The sequence below is a fragment of the Lolium rigidum genome, chromosome 1 (assembly GCF_022539505.1).
Source record: "Lolium rigidum isolate FL_2022 chromosome 1, APGP_CSIRO_Lrig_0.1, whole genome shotgun sequence".
Lineage (NCBI taxonomy): Eukaryota > Viridiplantae > Streptophyta > Magnoliopsida > Poales > Poaceae > Lolium > Lolium rigidum.
In genome coordinates, this window is record NC_061508.1 from 85030527 (window position 1) to 85044471 (window position 13945).

General features: G+C 42.3%; 2 protein-coding genes across 3 annotated transcripts; both read right to left on the reverse strand.

Annotated features, from left to right (window-relative positions):
• Window positions 1-354: 354 nt before the first annotated feature.
• On the reverse strand, window positions 355-2008 carry LOC124688285 (chaperone protein dnaJ C76, chloroplastic-like). Its single transcript, XM_047222012.1, has 5 exons — window positions 1722-2008; window positions 1253-1430; window positions 1078-1184; window positions 748-952; window positions 355-650 (listed from the first exon to the last, which is right to left on the reverse strand). The coding sequence occupies exons 1-5, from the start codon at window positions 1956-1958 to the stop codon at window positions 514-516; spliced, it is 864 nt and encodes a 287-aa protein (XP_047077968.1). The 5' UTR covers window positions 1959-2008; the 3' UTR covers window positions 355-513.
• Window positions 2009-2357: 349 nt separating this feature from the next.
• Window positions 2358-11550, reverse strand: LOC124688391 (alpha-glucan water dikinase 1, chloroplastic-like). Of its 2 annotated transcripts, none has more exons than XM_047222167.1 (32): window positions 11434-11550; window positions 10990-11305; window positions 10848-10889; window positions 10626-10735; window positions 10382-10460; window positions 10204-10295; window positions 9950-10115; window positions 9481-9870; window positions 9297-9404; window positions 9110-9208; window positions 8897-9031; window positions 8702-8793; window positions 8487-8621; window positions 8092-8254; window positions 7889-7978; window positions 7628-7813; window positions 7203-7265; window positions 7057-7119; window positions 6864-6923; window positions 6584-6736; window positions 6421-6504; window positions 5741-5917; window positions 5561-5667; window positions 5182-5395; window positions 4985-5088; window positions 4445-4583; window positions 4187-4312; window positions 3829-3939; window positions 3454-3552; window positions 2950-3216; window positions 2759-2874; window positions 2358-2672 (listed from the first exon to the last, which is right to left on the reverse strand). In XM_047222167.1, exons 2-32 carry the CDS (start codon window positions 11209-11211, stop codon window positions 2468-2470), a joined length of 4197 nt encoding a protein of 1398 aa, XP_047078123.1. In that variant the 5' UTR covers window positions 11212-11305; window positions 11434-11550; the 3' UTR covers window positions 2358-2467. The 2 variants fall into 2 exon arrangements, with proteins under 2 accessions (XP_047078123.1, XP_047078061.1); XM_047222105.1 differs by having other exon boundaries at window positions 8891-9031.
• Window positions 11551-13945: the final 2395 nt, after the last annotated feature.

Here is a 13945-nt window from a genome sequence, read left to right on the forward strand (position 1 = left end):
CCTGACAGCTAATCCAGTTTTCCATGCTCGCATGAAACACATTGAGGTAGACTTTCACTTTGTGCGTGAACGAGTTGCAGCATGCATATTGGATGTCAGGTTTATTTCCACTAAGGATCAGCTGGTCGATGTGTTTACTAAACCGACCACAAGACAGATGCTAGACAGATTTAAGAACAATCTTAACCTAATTAGCAGAGGTTTAGATTGAGAGGAGTGTTAAGTAGTCTAGCCTATTGTACAAATATGTGTATATGTGTATTGTACCTGTACTGATCCTTATATATAGTGGAGAGCCGTGAGGGCTGTTCACCCCACGCAAAACCCTAAACCACTTCGTTTATCTACCAGTAGTGAACTGCAATGGGGCAATGGAAAAACACGTGATTCCTTGTCTCCAAAGTTGGTGTAAAGCCTATTATCATTGTACAACATCTATCTAGTATTCCCCGCAAAGAAAAACATGTGTCTAGTATTTACATCATCATTAGCCAACGGCAAATAATCGCAGATCTACCGCTCTGTTCCAGATTTCCTCCAGTCTGTCAACCCATTCCAAACATTGAACAAACTCTTCCACCGGAGCTCCTGTCCCGCGTGGCGCCTCGCTTCCGCCTGCGCAGCTGTTTCGGTTTCCATATCTTCACCCCCTGCAACATTGTTCCAATTCACTATCTTTCAGGTTTCTGAACTTCACATTTCAAACCTTAGGAATGAAAGGCTGCATAAACAACAATTCCATTTTACCATTGGTGCTTTCAGAACGCTCCTGCCTCTCGAGTTTCTTAGCGAAGGTCTTAGCCGCCATAAACACGTCCTTGGGCCTCTCCCACCCTCCGCCAAACACGCCATGCCCTTCCTTGGGCTGTGGACGTGACATGAACTCCAGCGGCGGGAGCTGCTCGGCCCCAACCCAGTGGATGCAGTTCACAGGACAGGACTCCACAGCCACCTAACATTGCACATCAATCATCTCATTCAGAAAATTATTAAGCAGATTAAGATTCATGGATATGTTTCAAACAGCTGCACTGATGCTAATTCTAGATCAGCAGAAACTCGGACCATCTGGACTACCTGGATCTGCTGCTCCACATCACCAAACTGCACTTCAACGTGCGCGCTTCCAAGAACATCATCCATGGCAAAGGTCTCACCGGCATGGTGAATACACTCCCTGCACCCTGTACATGGCAACCTGCATGTTTGAAACAATGATGTTCTTTGGTCGGAAATATCAATACTACCGTACCTATGCATTTGTTCTCGTCCACAAAGAGAGCCTGGCTTCTCATAGGGCCATTCCAAGAACTGTAGCCCTCCCCAGTGTAAACGCTCCCAATGCCTCCACTACTCTTGCCAGCATTCCTGGAACTATTCCTCATCAACACTTCATACGCCTCGTTCAGCAGCAGCGCGTAGTCATGACCCTGAACAAAAAATTACCACAGTTTAAATTCCACAAGACAAGAGACAGAATAGAACAGATCCGATATCCTGCATACCAAAACAGTTGTTTCTCTGCTGTAAAACGTTGGGGTCTGCCCCTTTTTTTCAAATATAATTCAGGTGGGGAACCTCTCCCCCCCGGTGAAAATTCGAAAAAAAAACAGTTGTTTCTTCCCTCTATATTCACCTACAGCTGAATTTCTGAGAAACTAGGAGTAACAAACTGAACCCAAAAAGGTAGGGTAGATCAAAGCAGCCGCAGATGGACGCACCTTGTCGCCAGCGATATCAGGATGGTGCTGCTTCTGGAGTTTCCTGTAGGCTTCCTTGATCTCCTGAGGTGTGGAGTGGATTGCTACTCCAAGCACCTGGTGGTAGTTCCCTCTGGCCTTTCCCTTTGCTGTGCTGCAGCACCTGATCATGCTCCTCCTTCTGTACTTGTTTGGTCCAGATCTGAGCTGCAGATAGTAGCGATCAGTAGCAGCAAGGGTGCTGAAGAACCCTGCCATTTGCTCTCGTCAGGAGACTCTTCCTGCCTCTGGTTGGCAGGAAACTGGGTGTTAGTTCTCTTCAGATATTTGCTGCTGATAAGTACAAGATGTCATTTTCAGAGAGAAGATATTTACAGGGATCTTCACATGCTTTCTACCTATTGGACATGATAAAGGAGAGGACCAAAAGCAAGCAGACTACTGATATTTACCAGGATCTTCACATTCTTTCTACCTATTGGACATAATAAAGGAGAGGACCAAAAGCAAGCAGACTACTGATATTTACATTAGAATTGCGTGTATAAATATTTATTGCTCAAAAACCCGTTTCATCTGAATTTTTTAGTAGGTTCATATTCCTCATGATACATACACTTTATTGGTGCAAATACAAGCTCCATAAAATACAGTATATGGTTAAACCTTATTCTGAGCATATATGTATGATGTGTTGTACAACTATGCATGCCATAAAGGCTCATATATCCTACTACTCTACGACTTGAGCTACCTATACATACGTATTACATCTGTGGTCTAGTCTGGACTACATAGATCTTCCCATCCTTCACTACTCCCTCAACGTCCTGTGGTGACCCGTAGAGTTCCTCAATGGCATGGCCAGCCCGTGCAATGCTTGAGAGAATTGAGCTTCGGAATCCAGAGTCTGTGATGAGAGCGTCGGTCGTGTAGTCAAGCACAACTTGATCTTCCTCATCCATAGGGACACTGAAACAAGCGCACTCCTTAGCTGTAATGCTAAATGAATTCTTAGCATGTGGGTAAACCACGTCTAATGAAAGACTTTCACTAACCTATCATACAGTCCTGCTCCAGCATAACCTTCCAGATCCTCACCATTAGAATCTGAACGGAAGATGATTGATCGCTTTATGAAGAGACCAATTGGCTTACTTGGGTAACCCAGTACCTATCAATGGGCCGCATTTAGCTCAGGTAGTATTTAACATATGACCAAACTAAGAGATACTCGGAAATATTTCACCTTGGGAGAGTCAAGGTCATCTTTCTTACACACGAAGCTCATGGCTCGGCCAGGATAGGCTCCCACAAGTGTCTCTCCAAGTCCTTTCACCACTTCAGCGTATATCTCAGAAGAATCTCCAGATGACGGGTTCGTAGTATGAATGACGAAGGCATAGTCTGTGTTGACGATTTCTTGTACAAGAACAGCCATGGAAAGGTAGTCATGATCGAGCTTCACCTTGCGTGTGCTAAAATATGCTCTTTCGTTCCATTTTGATGCCCAGACCTAAAACGGAAATTTAAGTGAGATACCAAATCCCACATTAGGACGTATTGAACTATTTACTATTTATCATGATTAAATGCTCTAATCATCCATAATAGATTTAGCTGCAAGGTGTGGGTCTACTGATCCCACAAATATATGCGCCTATGGCCAATCCATGGCATTTCTAATAAGAAATTGACCCAGGGAGATGCGCAATCTGGCTTCGTCACTGCTATGAATTGTAGGGGATCAGACCTTTTTAATTGCCATCCATGCTTGCTCCCAGCGCTGGTCACTTTCATCCCCAGGCCAGGGCATTCCAGAACTTAGCATCTTCTCCTTCAGCTCCGTAACCTGTAAAGGTAGAAGAATAAATTAACATGATAAACAAGGTTCCCATTTGCAATAAATGCAAACGATATTAATAGTTACTGCCTTTTCGGAAATAAACCGTAGGAGAAACCCGTGCAGTAAAAATAAAAACCTAAATTTGTGTCTATGCAAACTTGAACCGAGATGGTGGGATTGTACATTTTCTCTGCCAATCAAGTGAGCCAGGCTCACTTCTTATTAAGGCATGCAGAAAAAAAAAAAACTTCACTGGCTTTAAATCGCAATGTAATATCTTACCAGTTGAGCTGGAGCAGTTAAATCAAGAACAGTTTTCCGCATTTCTCCAAGAGCACTAAAATCGTCTTGATCAAGTCTACCCTTCAGCATCTGTATGTTTTGTGCTACTTCCTGTCATTAAAGGACAGAACAATAAACTGCCTCATTGCCTGGAAGATCATTAATTATTTCAGCTGTACCTTTTGGGATAAGAACATACCAATGAAAGAGAAAGATAAATTGAAAAAATATATTATTTATGCTAGAAACTTCTCTTGTCGAACATGCAAAAGAAACAGATTTCCCCAACCGCTGTGTACAGTAACTTTGATATTGTGCTACCCTTTCACCAATTTATTGTCAAACAAGAGCCACCAACCTTATTGGTATCGTCTGACAAGACCTTCTCGAAGGTCCCAAATGGTATCGCAACTGACGTTGGGATACCAACCCATGAAGGTACTTTTCCTTTCAGGTATGCGATGTTGCGGGACTTTGCTCCAACCTGACAACAGAAATGTGAGCATTTGAAAACTAGTGCAAGGCAAAAACAAAGGGAATCTAATAGAGAAACTATTTTGTTTCCTGATTCAGTCTGAAAAGTAACATTTCCCAGTGAATAGATCTGTATGATTACCATTTCGTCAGTGAAATCTTCCGCTGATATTGCATATTTCCCAAGGAACTTCTTCTTGACTAATGACAAAGATGGTATTGCTTCACCAACTTGTGCATTTGGAGAACTTGATTGCATGAGTTCACTCTCCGTAATCTCCCTACAATGTGGTAGAGACGAGATGTTAACTTTTGACAGAGGATTGAGGATAGAAGGAGCATTACAAAACAAAGAAACTATAAAATACTAAGGCAAAGGATTCCAGATTGGCTGTGATACGATTGGAGATACTTGAAAAACTGAACCATAGGAAGCGCAAAGTATGATCAACTTGTGTTAATCTACTGGCCACCGATACAGCACAAGATTTTCCCAACCCTATAAACTAGTCAGTCTTACTGCCTATTGCTAACAGAACTGAATTTGTGCTTCAAATAGCAACCAGTAGTAGCTCCCAGTAACTAGTTATCCTCCACGGATATGAATTACTAAATAAAGAACTACTCTGACAGAAACTATTGATCAGATATATGCAATTCATAAATAAATAACAAAACCTACCTATATGTGACATCTGCAGAAGTAGTTTTGAATGAAAACACCTTCCCTTCATGTCCTTGAAGTTCAGACAGGGTGTTCGGGTCAAAGCATGTCGCAAACAATACCTTAAACAGAAAAAAAATTAAGGTCATGTAAGATCCACACAGGAAACGCATATTATCAAAACTTGCAACATAATTGTGTAGAGAAAGAAAAACCTTGCAATTCCTTGCTCGAACTGACACATGGGACAGAACATCTGGCATATCAGGTGTTATCACGCCAACAACACCATCAGGTATTTCCTCCTCTCCCTTGACACTCTTTGCCACAAGGATGGTTGGTTTGTCGTAAGATTTGTTTTGAACAGAAAGCAACTTATCAACCACTACAACATAACCTGTTACTTCGACTGGGCTTATAACCTGCCAACTGTTAGAAGAAGATAGATGTCAAACACAGAGTAAAGGAATATAATAAAGTAAGATGTATAAATTTGGCAAGGATCAATAAGTAACACGATTTTAAAATGGCATGTTAATGCACAAAGGATCATGGAGTAAGAAATTACAAGTCTTCATGGAATTTAAATTTTACCTTCCAAGGTGTGCGACATTCCTGAGAACAGGGTCAAATCGGTTCAGAAGAGCAGACAAAGTAGCAGCTGACCCACCACGAATTATTTCCTCTGTGAAGATGTCAACCTGCCAAAACAATTTTTACAACTAGTTCCTAGATGCCAAAATAGAATAAAGCTAAACTTCATAGAACACGTACTGCCCATTCATCAACATTCAGTAATGAGCCAAGATATTCAGCCGACGGTTGCATCATATTATAGTATTGTTCACCCTTGCTCGCAAGGGCAAGTCTAGTTCTGTCAAGACATGCTTTAGCGTAGAGAGCCCATTGGTCATCTTTTCGCTTAACCATTTCCATGGCTTGATTCCATCCCTTCAGGGAACACGTTAGAAAAAAGTCATCATCCTTGACAGTCATAAAATAGAGTTCATGCATGACTTCAAACAAAAGAATACCACATAACTGACAAATCTAGATAATCTAGTGTACAAACAACATCAAATGTGCATCCATGCATTTTTTTTTAAGTTTCGCCGCCCAGCTTTTATTCAATTGACAATATCCATGCAATTCAAATAGTTCGAATTTGATGCTTTTACATGATACAACACCATGTAGGCATGTTAGCAAAACATGGTCTGCATTATATTTCAAGCATATTAAAGTGTTAAAAACTTTCCAAGCAATAGAGATACCCATTACTACATGGCAAGGAATAGTTAACAAGTTAAATAAAAAATAAGAGAAAGACAGTTCAAAGCAGCCATCTGACATACAAAAATAACTATACCATATGGCTACGCATATCAAATTAGTTAACAATGAAGTTAAAATATTTCGTATCTTGATAACGTGAAAGAGAAAATCCAATTTACCTTTAAGCAATATAAGATGTCTTCGTTGTCATCAGTGGACAAGGCAAGATTTTCAAGAACAAGACCGATGAAGTACATAATTTTCTGGACAAGGCTAACATGTTTGAGTGAGAAAGAACAAGAACAAATAGTGAAGTGACACAGCAATATTGGAGCAACCAACCTCCGGTGCTGCATCGTTAAGCTCCTCATACGACCTTTCAACTGCTGTCCTGAAAGTAGAATCAAGAGCAATGTCCAAAAAGATAAGATCCTTCAAGCGTTCAGATGATTCAATGAGCAAAGGGCGTAGTTCAGCTCGAGCCTCCAATAGCCCCTGAAAGGTAGCAATTCAACCTTGGCAACTCGTGATTCATATGGCAATCCAAAAAAAAAATGGTGAAATGGACAAATCAATCAGTTCTGAGAAACGTAATCATTTGATGTGGAGAAATAACCCTCACCTCAAGAAGTGGCTCTGCTGATTTATCCTCAACATGGTCAAGCACAAACTGAAGCAATTCCTACTCAAGAAATCGATGCCAAAAAGTAAATTTCACATACAAAAAATTAAATGTGTTAATAAAAGAAGGCAATCATTAAATTTTACAATATAAAAAAGTAAATGTGCTAAGAAAAGAAGGTAAGGATTTTTACAGGAAATCCAGATGATAAACCCTTCACTGGGTTGATTTGAACACCAACCATGAAACCTTCACCCTGCACCCAAACAATTCATTCATTAGATATGACCATAGATATCTAAAGCATTTTACCAGAATCATCACCGATGGAAATGTTACCTCTGATTTGTATCCCATACAGGTTGCTATAGCAGACTCGAGATCAGCACCAGAGTGCACAGCCTACGAAAATGGAAGAAGTAGAATAACATTCAATCACAGATAAGGAAATGGCATATGGCATTTTTCTTATGCTTCGACAGGAATCAAAATGTCACTACAAATTTCCATCGGCTATGTAGCTGACAAATTGAAAACTTAATTTGTGGCATTAGGATGATCACAAAGACTACACCAAAGGGTCTAAACTTGATTAGAACTACATGACTGCCCTATGTAGGGATGCCACACATGAAGAAATAGAGACAAATGATCTACAGCCATCGACTACATTTTGATACATAATGATTAGTTTATGTCTCCAACTTGAAAATGAACATGTAGATATTTCTATTTCGCTTATCCAAGATAGACGTTTTGCATACCTTCAGGCTTCTCATATAGTTGCCCAGATCACGGAGTAAACCCTCTTTCTGGTCACTCCTGAATTTTGGTTCTGAATGAATTGCACGATCATAGCTCAGCAGACGTTCTTTATTTATGCCATTTTTGTTCAACGTGTCCCAGTAAACGCTGATATCAAAATCACTCTTGATATAATCAATTATTGCCTGCCCACAGAGACATAACCATCAGATCCTCAAAGCCAAAAAAAAATGCTATGATCAATTCAGAACATTAATTACCTGGCATATAACTACATCATCTGGGCTTGTATTATTGTGCAGTTTCTGGTGCCATTCTTCCATCATCCCACCTTTGCAGTCATTATTTCTCTACAAAACCAGCAAGCAAGTTTTTATCGACAACCCAAAGGTAACTCATTGACTAGTTCATAAAGCAACAAATAAAAATTACTTGATAGTTTCCTAGGAGTATTATTTTTTACCTGGATTACTAATATTTCGTCACGGATACGCTGACCAACATCACCTTCACCTCCACGACCAACAGCAGACAATATCATTCTTAAGATCTCTCTGTACTGTGGGTAACTTTTATACATATTCTCAAGGTCATCTGTAAACCTGTCTTGTGCTTTGCTTATCTCACTGCATGGTTATAGATCATTATAAGATGCCAAATCAGATGCAACTGAACCCTAGTTTTGTAGGTGTGTTTTAGCGGTTTTCGCTTCTGTTAATTAAGTGGGCTATTCTCACTCTTATTAATGAAAATGGAAATTTGCCATATTTCAAAAAATAGTTTCAAGTCTGCTGAATTATTTTCTATTTCCGTGATGTTTACGGAGTGAAGGTCGTCGAAGAGGAAAGAAGTATGTACCGTGGTTTCACATTGTAGTTCTTGTTCCATATTAATTGCCTGGTAGACATGAATCTAATCCAAACAAAAAGTCCAACAATACCCAATAGTCCAGCATCTCTGGCTTGGTCAACTAGATCTGCTGCAATATTAAATCTGCCGAGGAACACAACTTAATTCACATACTTTTCAGGAAAAAATAAGTCACTTTTAGTACAGATACTTGAGCATCTGACCTGTGCATAAAAGATCGCTGGGCATCTTCCTCCAGATCTGCTATTCTTTCCAGGAAAGCCTTTGCAGTGCCTTTACCGGCATCACCCGTATCCTTTGATTAAGAATAGATATGAGAGTTTATTAGTCCAAGAGTCGCAGAAGAGTTGAACAAAGGAATAATTCGAGAGCAAGGCTACAAATATACGAACAATTGCCTTTGCCTTCTTGGTAACTTTAGTCTTAAAATCCAAATAAAAATCAGAGTCATTATTTTTTATCCATGTTTCACCACGTCGGAGAACGAAGGGCATCCCCTTGTATCCATCGTCATCAAGCTCTATCTCAACAACCTGGATATGAAGAAGTCCTGAGCTGTTCATACAATATCTAAAACAAAACAAAAAATAGGTTCATCAAATTGTACGTACCTGGTATTGCAAACCATCCAATTCAGACTCAACGAATGAAGTTTCACATGCCTTGTCGAGCAATGCTGAGCCAGAAGGTGCTATGCTTGAAGGAGGTGCCTGCACAATTAAGAAGCACCTCGCCATTACAGTATATTGAGAGTTTCTTTCAGATACTGAGTTTGCAAACATAAATGTATAATTGTACCGCCCACTCTCCAGCCTTTTTTGCCAGTGCCCAGTGAAGAATAAGTGGCTCCACATCGTTTGTTGCCAAATGGACTCTGGTCTTACCTAGAGCCTTCGTGGCAATTGCCTTCAGAATGGAGAAGTTCAATTAGCCTGGTCAAAGCAAAGCTTAGAAATATGAAATATCTGTCAGGCATCCTAACCAGTATCTCCTTATCACCGATCTTGAAAAGCTTTCTGCTTAGGACGTCGCAGTCATCCCCCTCCTGTAAGGACTTTGTGAAGAGATCCAAGACAGTTGGTTGTTTGGGTGCAGCTTGTACTTGCTCTTTTGTGACTCCAGGCTTATGTTTATTGAGAAGTTGTGTGATATCTCTGTTTTTGCGCTGAATTCTTTCTACCGAGTACTTCTTCTTCTTCTTCTCTTGCTTGGAAACTTTCTTTTCAAGCTCCTTAGTTGGGGTAGCGTTTGATGTGGTAGCATCCCTTTCACTTGACTCGGGTGTTTTAGTTAATCTAGCTCGCAGCTTCTCCAGTGGAACACCTCTGTTTAATTCCTCTGTTAACTCTGCTCGTGCTGCTTCATACTCCACCTAGATAAAGATGAAAAGAACGTTAATTTGTGAATTAAGTTCGTTTTAACATAAGACGCAAACTGATATTAAAACTTGCCTTCTCTTGGTCAGGTGTATATGACTGCTTCCCATTTCTTTCCCAACGAAGGTATGACTGGATCTGCACAAGATCCTCCGGCACCACAGTAGCACCGGATGCACCTTGCCCCTGATTCCGGCTTGTCGGGAGCTGGATTAGGAAATTCTTGCCATTGTTTTTGAACCTGTCAAAAGTAGGGTGCTGCATTGATGAGATCTTCTGCGTTCGGACAAGCAAGCAGCGCTACATTGTAATCCGACAGCGCGACTCACCATTTATTCTGTGCCTCGTCGAATAGAAGGAACTCGATGGCTTGAACCGCAGGGTCATCTATCTCGACTCTCAGGGTGGAGTTGTCGCCTGACTGCACGGTTACGGACAGGATAAAGACCACCATCCAAATATATTTTGTCGTTGAGGCACAAACCAATTTGTGCAAGCAAGAAATACCTTTACAAAAGGTGTCCTGAGGGCCTGGTTCTTGAAGGTTGTGGTTCTGTCCGGTCTTCTGGATGGGAGGAGCCATTCTCTACAAATCAAAACATGCAGAGCAGGTGAGACAATATCAGCAATGCAGCACCCTGCTTTTGACAACCAAGCAGCTGGATTAGCGAGTCTTGGAATCAAACGATGCACAGCACGTGAGAGAATATGATGATATGTGGTATGATGCTCTGGTGGGCAGCAGATTTACCCCCTGTCCGGGCGAAGGGCGCCCCAATGCAGGACCAGGGAGCCGCTGGTGTTGGTGGCCTCGAAATTGATCTCGGCGATGGCGCCCTGTGGCGCCGGGTTCACCGTTACCTGCCGAGCACATTGCATCAGGATATACATGGTAGTACTACAGAAACAAACAAAATTCGCTGGACATAACTGATCCAGAATAGGCTACGCGTAGCGTAGTGTTTATGAGCACCTGGAGCTCGGAATTGGACTCCAGGTTGAACCTCCCGACGACCTGCGGCAAGAGAGAAAAGGAAGCGAGGTGAGCAAACCGCCGAGCGGCTAGCGGGCGGTTGGCGGAAGCCGGGGAGGAGGGAGCTAGCGGGCGGACGCACCTCCGGGGAGGCGCGGTCGGTGGGGGCGGCGACGGCGCGGGGCACGAGGATGCTGCGGCGGGAGACCGCGAGCGGGGCAGCGGCGAAGCGGCGCCGGACGGGTGGCGCCGGCTGCTGCAGCTGCCGCGAGCGCGTGCGCGGGCGCGACGCCGGCGAGGACGGGGACGCGTGGATCCCGACGGCGCACCGCTCCGCCGCTGAAGCCGCAGAGAATCCGCCCATAGCACGAATCTCAACCACTCGCGCGCGCACCTGATATGCTCCTCACGCTGCCGCTGCTCTGTGGGTGGCTGCTCGGATCACTGGCTCTTCCTTCCTGCCGGAGACAAATGAAACGGAAAAAAGAATCAAGCAAGCAATCAAGCTAATAGCGTCGGGCGGCGTCGTGGTTGAGTGGAATGCGGTGCTCCGGCGAGAGCTGGAGATCGAGCAGTTCGCACTCACGGTCGACGACGACGAAGCTGAACAGGGAGCTGAGCTAGGAATGGGCGGTGGCGGTGGCGCCGGTGGGAGGGATGGGGATGACCGGAGGTGAGGGGCGACGCGCGCGGCGGATGCGGAGGAGAGCGGGTGGGGGGGCCCGCGTCGTCTTCTTCTCTCTCCACTCCCGCCCCGAAGAGTGTGCGTGTGGTCGAGTGAATTTCATGGAGTGGCGTGGATGACGGAAATTTTTAATATCTTCTCGCTTGAGATGAGAGCCATATACCGCTACTTTGCGTCCGTCTCCTTGCATTTCTCAGCATTTCACAACGGAGAACAGCGTGGGACTGCCGACAGGTCCACAAATCGCATTCTTCCAGCCAAACAAATACACACATATCTCGTTGAAAAAAATCTTAGAATAAAAGTCTAGTGTGTGGTATATCCATGCAACCCCATGATTTTGCAGAGTATGGTAAGCACAAGTAGTGTAGACTAAACGATAATTTAAGTTTTAGATCTTTCTAAACAACCTCATTTTTCGAAATGGTGTTCTCAAAAGTTTTACAAAAAAGAAAAATATGTTCAACTTGTGTTCATGCTGAAGATAAATATATTGCCTATGTCTTTTTACCAGTTGAGGCTTTTGATTAAGTTGGCTACTGCAGTTCTATTGTTCACACGTCGAACTGCTAGAGTATCAACTTGTTCTGTTGTGACATGTTACACCACTAATCTTAAGCACCTTGAGTAATTTTTTGATACACATTTGACTAGGATTTTTCGCTTGCATGGATTTGAGTGAAAATAATTATGAACAATTCTTGTCGTGATCTTTACATCACAAGTACTCCCTCCGTTCCATAATTCTTGTCGTGATCTTTACATCACAAGTACTACAAGAATTATGGAAGGGAGGGAATAGTTGAGTTTGTACATTATTGGATGATGATGAGTGGCTTGAAATGACATTTTACCGCTAGCAATACATTGCTTCAAACATCGATGGTTTTCTATATTCAGTCACTCCCTTTTAGTTATGAGTGTCGCTTGTTTCGGGATGTAGGCTAGTCAAACTTCTTTTTTGTTTCAGTTTATTAGTAATGAAAAGAGTAATAAAATAAGTTATTGATAGCTACAGAATATTGTTGGAGCCATCTTATTAACATGAAATTTCAGGATGCACATTTTGTTTACATTCTTGTGAAAGACTAAATTCTATTTTTTACCATATATTATATTTCTGTAACACTTTTTTACTAGATTTAAGACTCGATGTCTAGCTTTATTAGATAACACTTTTTATTATGAAAAAAATATGGAAACACTTTTCTTTGGCCTTTACACAAGTACTCCCTCCGTTCCAAAATTATTGTCGTGATCTTTACACAAGTACTCCCTCCGTTCCATAGTTCCATAATTCTTGTCGTGATCTTTGTTCAAAATTGGGACCATCTAACATGCACGCAGCTTAAATTGGGACCCATTTATAGAATTTGCCCTAGGGCCCTCCAAATCCTAGAGCCGGCCCTGCATAGTAGAGGCATCTTTCACGGAAACATTTGAAAACGGAGGTACTAGCACTTGGTTAATCAGAACATCCATCTAAATAACTTGTGTGAAGAAACGTGTGCATGGGAGCGGTTTATGATTCTCAGGGCGAGCAAGGGAATACGTGCAAAAGGTTGCACGCACGGCATGGAGCCGTATCTATTAGGATCGAAGCTTTAATAAAAGCGTCACGGGATCCAACGGCAGGGATCTCGAGCGAGAGCGAGCGGGCCCCACGCGCCTGACGTGTGGACCCGGTGGAAGACTTGCCTCCGTGTCGTGCATGGGAAGGACGCGTGTGGACACAGCGCGGGCTGTGCCGTGGCAGCGACCTCAGCAGGCAGAATCGTGTGCAATTTCGACCGTGAAAGCACTCTACGCTTTGAGCAGAGGCTACAAATTCACGTTTAAAATAAGATTTTGGAGCAGTCGCTGTGGCCCCATAAGGAGTAGCAGTGGAACAAAGAGACAAACACGTCACTGGGATTGTGATTCCTTTCGTTATCTTTTGATAGATTTTTTATTTTCCACGAGAGTTTGAGAGGCTGTACAGCCACTGGTATCTTGCAAGAAAGGAAACGAAAAGGAAGTGCTGTTTGCGCACCATATGATCCCATCATTTTGAAATGCTCTTAGATACATTTTGAAACATCAAAAAATTTGAAACAAAAAATTCACACGTACACACGTCCACAAAGTTGTTTCATGAAAAATCGATTTTTCTTATGACATGTGTAAAAAAAATCGGTGCTAAAAATAAGGCTTGTCACAACATAAATTTTCTCTTTTTTATATAGACCATAAAAATATTGATTTTTCTCGAAACTTGATAAACGAACATATATTGTGAAGATGTACATGTAGAAAAAAATTCAAAATTTGTTGACACTTGGAAATCCATTTTCTTGGTAGAGGGAGCATACGCACATGGGAAGCAAATTAAATTTCCGAAAAAAATGGTGCTATAAGGAAAAAAATACACAAC